This window comes from Hyalella azteca, unplaced genomic scaffold (genome assembly GCF_000764305.2).
Source record: "Hyalella azteca isolate HAZT.00-mixed unplaced genomic scaffold, Hazt_2.0.2 contig2758, whole genome shotgun sequence".
Taxonomy (NCBI): Eukaryota; Metazoa; Arthropoda; class Malacostraca; order Amphipoda; family Hyalellidae; genus Hyalella; species Hyalella azteca.
In genome coordinates, this window is record NW_025933021.1 from 858 (window position 1) to 7,211 (window position 6,354).

The 6,354-nt window shown below is 33.7% G+C and overlaps 1 protein-coding gene across 1 annotated transcript; it reads right to left on the bottom strand.

The window, feature by feature from the left end:
• Positions 1-545: 545 nt before the first annotated feature.
• LOC108679869 (follistatin-related protein 5) lies at positions 546-3,875 on the bottom strand (the record flags this gene model as incomplete). The annotated part of the gene is given in 4 exon segments (XM_047885674.1): positions 546-743; positions 1,868-2,018; positions 2,650-2,775; positions 3,834-3,875. Coding segments are annotated over 4 exon segments (517 nt in total), but the record flags the coding sequence as incomplete, so codon positions are not given.
• Between the last annotated feature and the right edge of the window lie 2,479 nt (positions 3,876-6,354).

Below are 6,354 nucleotides of genomic sequence, written 5' to 3' on the forward strand. Positions count from 1 at the left end.
CTATTTAGCTGTTTACTTGCAAAACAAGAACATCAATCTGGTAAATCTCATTGGAGAGCGGATGCGGTTTAAATACTTGTCGTTAGATAGAGTCGCTGTGACAGCTTATTTTTTCACCGAGTTGATAGTTTAAAAAGGGATTGTATAAGAAATATCAGACGACTATAAATAAACGATTCTAAAATGGAAAAAATAGCAGCGGAAACATGAAAATTGAAATTATTCCAAGTGAAAAATTTCCTCTCTATTGAAAAATTACTCTTAAGTGGAAAATTAATCCAGAGAGATTATTGCTTTAAAGTGAATGCTTTACTTTCAAGTCAAACTACGCTATTTTGTCCACTTAAAGTTCTTTACCACTATTACTTACTATTACTTACCACTTCCATTACTTACTTATATACTACTTACATACTACACTAATTTTTCCACTTAAAGTTCTTTGCTTCTATTACTTACTACTTTCATGTTTTAGAAATTATTAAATTATTAAGTAAAAAAATTATTATCTGAGAAAAAGACCATAAATATCACAAAGTTCTCACCAGTAACTCTCTGCACGACGATCTTGACGCGAGACTTGGTATCAACAGTCACGACGAGTTGTGAGTCCGGGGTGACATAGGGCTGACCTACCAGCGACGACTTGACTCCTACCACCGCGTCCGTGAGGTAGTCTAGTACCAGCTGCCCTGTGCGCCGCCCAGTCATGGGCTCAGTGCAGTCTACCACTACCAGACCATCTGGATACAGGAACAATAATGCTAATTAATGAGGGAAATTTAAAAACAGGTCCTATATGGTTACCTTACCTGTCAGTGTTATTCTTTACCACTACCAGACCATTTAGACACATGAACATTAGTGTTAATTAGATAATGTTAATTAATGAGGGAAGGTTAAAACAGGTCCATTGTTGTTATCTTACTTGTCAGTGTTATTACCTACCAGTACCAGACCATCTAGACACAGGAACATTATTGTTAATTAGATATTGTCAATTAATGAGAGAAGGTAAAAACAGGTCCGTTATTGTTACCTTACCCGTCAATGTTATTATATATCACTACCAGACCATCTTGATACATGATTGGTATTAACTAATTAATGTTCATTGTTAAGTAATAAAGTGAGGTAAGAACAGTTGCCACTGTTATTACCTTGCCTGTTTGTGTTAGTATTTAACACTGCCAGAACATCAAGACACGATTATTATAGAAATGCACTTTAAACGCGGCAGAAAAGCTTCCAACGCAAATAGCATGACAATTTTATAACGCAAGAAAATTTTCCATCAGTTATGCAAGTTAGAAGGAAATTATGCAATTTTTTAAACAGTTTGCGGCGAATTCCATAAATGGCTAGTGATGTACGTTTAATTCCAGAAAAAAGTGGTCAAGAAAATAGGATTTTGAGCTTGAACAATTATTGTTTTATTGCGTAGGAGTTGCCAACAAAAACTCGACTCGATAAAGACGGAGTTACAAGTTCCAGGTATAAAATAAAAGCATTTATTAGCTAAAAAATTCGAGAAATTGCAAGCAGATATGAACCATTTTTACAAATCAGCGTGAGGAATTACGTTTCATCTTTGGAAAAGTATTCTCGGGAATAACAGAAAAGGCTTCATGCAGTTCGAAGAGTTCACGTAATAAGGCATGTTGGGTAGCGACGTATAAGCTAGAATAAAAAACTTCGCAGCAATACATTCAATTGGCAAATAAATGTTAGCGACTTGTAAGCTAAAATTAACAATTAATTAAGCAAATAATTCTATTTTTTCCTTAATTAATAGAATTAATCATTATTAATTCTATTAATTAAGCATTAATTAATTCTTATTAATTCTTATTAATTAACAACTCACGTAGGGAAGAATAGACGAGTCCCTGCGGCACGCAGTTGTAGGGCGTCAGGTCGACGGTCTTGACGTACTTCATGTTGGCCAAGTCGAGCTTGTACAGACCGCGCTGGTTGGTGTGCGTCACGTACGCGTAGCGGAAGTCGTGGCCCAGGTCCTGGGGGTTATAGGGGGCACAGATTTTTATATTATGGCATGAACAAACATTTCATTAGATAATAAGTTGTTTAAATTAGAAAAGAAGCTTAAAAATTTTACAATTATGTGAGAGGAGTAATAATTTTATATTATGAGATGAACAAACATTTTATGAAAATGAAAAAGGTTTTATGAAATGACAGGAGCAGACATTAAATATCACCTCCAAAAGATATCAGATAAGATTTATAGGAATATAAGTAATGATGTATATAAGTAAATAGATATAATATAAGTAAATATATAAGTAAATAGATACCTATTCGGAATTTTTTATAGTTTGGTAACTCTGCAGAGGATTGGGCTAAATCACCCATTGTTATTTATGCAATGTTTTTTAATATCGAATTGTAAACTTAACACAGGGATTTGAGTGACACCTCTTTAAAATACATTAATGCCCCTGTGTGGGTCATCCTGACCCGGTTTGGTAGAAACACCCTGGTGCATCAAACCTAACTCTAATTGAACCACCCTGGTTTATCAAACCTAGCTCTTGCTGAAACATCCTGGTGGTTCAACAAGGAAACACCCTGGTGTTTCAAACCTAACCCTGGTTGAAACACCCTGGTGTTTCCAACCTAGCTCACCTGAGTGGGAGGGATGAACAAGTTCTTGACTAGGTCGAAATGGCCGTCGATGGGCTCGGGGTGCACCGTGTGGTGCTTCTTTTTCTGCGACGCGTACCTGATGACCTGCGTGGAGAGGTACCAATACTTTCAAATACCTCCCAATAGGGCTTATTCATGAGAAATTTAGTTATTAATCAATATTCCAGCCTATATAAAATTTATTATTTATTTACTATTATCATTATTGCCATTGTAATTATCTGATCGTAATTTTTATTACTATTAGTGTGATATTTAATAATGTTACTGTTATTATTATTCCGATATGCTATATCTATCAGTGGGTAAGATGTCATACAATTTTCTGCCTTGAAATATATAGAAGAGGTAGTGAAATTAATTAAAGTCAAGATTTAAATTATGGAAATAATTTCATTAGATTTCTCAAGCAAAACGGAGAGTATTATAGAGCCTCTTTGGTCGACCCTAATCCATTCAAGAGGATGAGTAATCCTGGTCTAGAATGAAATAGTGAGCTTATAAGAAATTAAAAAACATTAATATTTTCCGTATGCAGAATTCCTGAGAGCCATATTTTTGCTTGTGCAAAGAAAATAAATATTAATAATGATATTTGATTGTATAATTTTGCATATTTGATAATTTATAAATATATAATTGATTTTACTNTCTACATGTTCAGGAAACGATATGAATATCACATTGAGGTAAAGTCAAAAAAATAGCCTAGGACTATATTCGGGCTAAGCTTCCGGGAAATATATTTATTATATTCGGGAAATGGGCGCTACTGATTTCCTTTCCATATCGAAGACTGCACTTGTTCACTAACATCAAAACAATCAACGATGGTATAATAATTCGAGTCGCATCTAAATACAGCCTACTAGCCTGTTTTACTACTAGACATTCTCTATTGGCGTACTATTCCTATATAAACGACAGCCTAAATACAGCTCTCTAACCTATACGTACATTCTCTCCTTATATGAACATCTAAATACAGCTCACAAACCTGTACTGTATATGATTACTTATAAATTATGAATGAAATTAATTCGTGTGAGAACAGAGAGGACGTTAGTACAGTGATGGCTAACAGAGGCGCCAGCCTTTGCCTGAACTTCACAGGTCAAGAGCGCTGAAAACTCTTAATTAATATACAGGGGTTGACGCCGAACCTTGTAATGCAAACTGCTGCTGCTGCTGCTGCTGCTGCTCATATTACAGCGACAACATGAAACTACTCGCTGCAGTCATCTTAATATGCAGGAATACGCATAATGAAACACGAGGATAAAGCAATAGCGATTGTAGAGTTGTTTTCATGTTGCGATGAGATTCATTTTTAAGCTCAGATGACCTAACTCGGATGAATTATTTCAAAACAAGTCTAGAATTAGAATCCAACATTTTATATTCAGAGTGCAATTTATTTGTAGATTATGCGAAAAATTTAAAATTTTGTATCTTTCAGAAACCAGAATTCAGTTTATACATAGTCGGAAATGAGTATCTCTTTCGAATCAACTATATTATACTTTCTTCGATATAATTCATGATAGTTGCGGTGCTATTTTCACAGAAAAAATTGTGCATGAGAAAATATTATTATGATATTAATGTGTAGGTACATTTTCATTACAGGAAATATTTTACCTTTGATCTGTTGATAAAATTTTGCATATTCGTCTAATAAATTGTTCGATAAACACGAAAGAATAATCCCACGTTTGCTGCTAACAATATTGCATTACGGTGGATTAAGTAAAGCTTGCATATAAACGAATAATGCATTGGTGATGAATTTATTTCCGTGAGTTGTTCTCTTATCTTAAATAATTAGAAGTACGTAAATCTTATTGAAAAAAAATGAGAATGCGGGTCTTAACAGCAGAAACCCGAAGCTTAGAAAAAACCTAAACTTCAAGACGAATGATCTGAGGTGATCAATCATTTATTCTGATGATAACAATCATTATGGGATTATACTACTTAAAACCCTCGCATTACATTGAACGTTATATTTTACAAGATCAAAATAAAAAGTAATGATAAACAAATTAAAAAATCTACAATTAATTATTTTGAATGTAACGAGATGTACGTTTGTATTGATTGCTTTTTTATTGACTGTTTTTGACAGTTCCAGGAATTAGAAATCCATAAGGGCAGTTATCCTCATTGACAGCACATTGAAGAGGAAATATAGAAGGGAAATCAGTTTCACTGCCAGAACACGGAAGAGGAAATCTATGAGGGCTAACAGCCTCGTCTCAGTACACGGAGAAGCTAATCCCGCCGGCCGTTCCGAAGCAATCAAGGATCGTAAGCAGCTTGTGTCATCACGACAGAGCGTCTGTCATCGCCCCAAGAAAGATGTCAAGGATTGCGAGCTCGAGTCTTTGATCTGAACATCCAATTAGATGGTGAGTGTATGTGTTGTAAACGAGGAAGTAGGTTAGTAAGAATACTAATAAGAATTTCTGTTATTTCGCAAATTTTGAGATATTATCATGACCCATAATGTGGATCTTTATCTTAAACATATGTAAGTCGGTTCGAAGATCAGGGTCTGAGATCTTTCATATAATTACCGGACATGTAATGGGAAAACTATATTCGTGAGGTCATAGGTTAGGATTGCATATATAATTCGTAGATAATCTTCAATCAATCTTTATATTGGCCAGAGGTTTAGATATATTATGATCATGACATCTTCATTGAACGAAAAAGTTCGTTCATTAGTAATTCCAACTTAAATTTCGAATCGTGTTTTACTGGATACTCTAAATTTAAATTGAATTTGTGAGATGTCAATTAAATATTTGTGCGATAAATCATTCAGATTGGATTGCGTTAGTTAAAATGCCGTAGAAAAATATCTCATGGAAGAGTTTGCAATAGGCAACTGGTAGAATTTTTGTGGTAAATTACTTCCTGCACGAAAATCTGCGAAAATGCCACGAAAAAATAACTCAGAGGCTTATGTAAAAAACTTTATGCAAGTAATGTTCATGAAGATTAGTGTCTGCGTGAAACGCATCGGAATTATACTTTGATAAATTTAATCATGGCAGAAAAAAGTAAATTAAATATCCGGTGTAATTTCCGTAGAGTTTTCATTCCTACAACACATATTATGCAACGGTGAATATTAGCTGAATAAAATTTCATTATTGCCAATCTAACAGAATAAAGAAGGTTGAGAGAAAATATTTTTGAAGTTCACATAATCAATAAATCTTCAAAATTAAAAAATCAATAAATATTTCAATAAACTACTAATAAATCAATAAAATTAAACTTATTGACTCTCAGCGGTATTATTCAGTATTTAAAAATTCGTGTTGCTTCGCTGTTACGAAAAACAATAGAAAATTATATACCTCGCCTAATTTCGTTTCTATTAGTTCTAACGCAAATTTAATCCAGAAAACTTGGTTTGCTGATAAGTTTGATAATCGAAACGCATTGAAAAGTTTTATTATTCAAAGTATCAAAAAAAAACACGTAAATTCTTTGAGCGTTCCAATAATAAGCGCTAGAATTTGTCTGTTTGATATTAATTTAACTCATATCTAATTCCTCTCTCTGATTTAACGTCCAACACATTCATTTCTCTCACCTATCTTCTGTCTCATTTATCAAGCTTACTCCTATTCAATCTCTATTATCTTATCTATTTATACCCTGTTT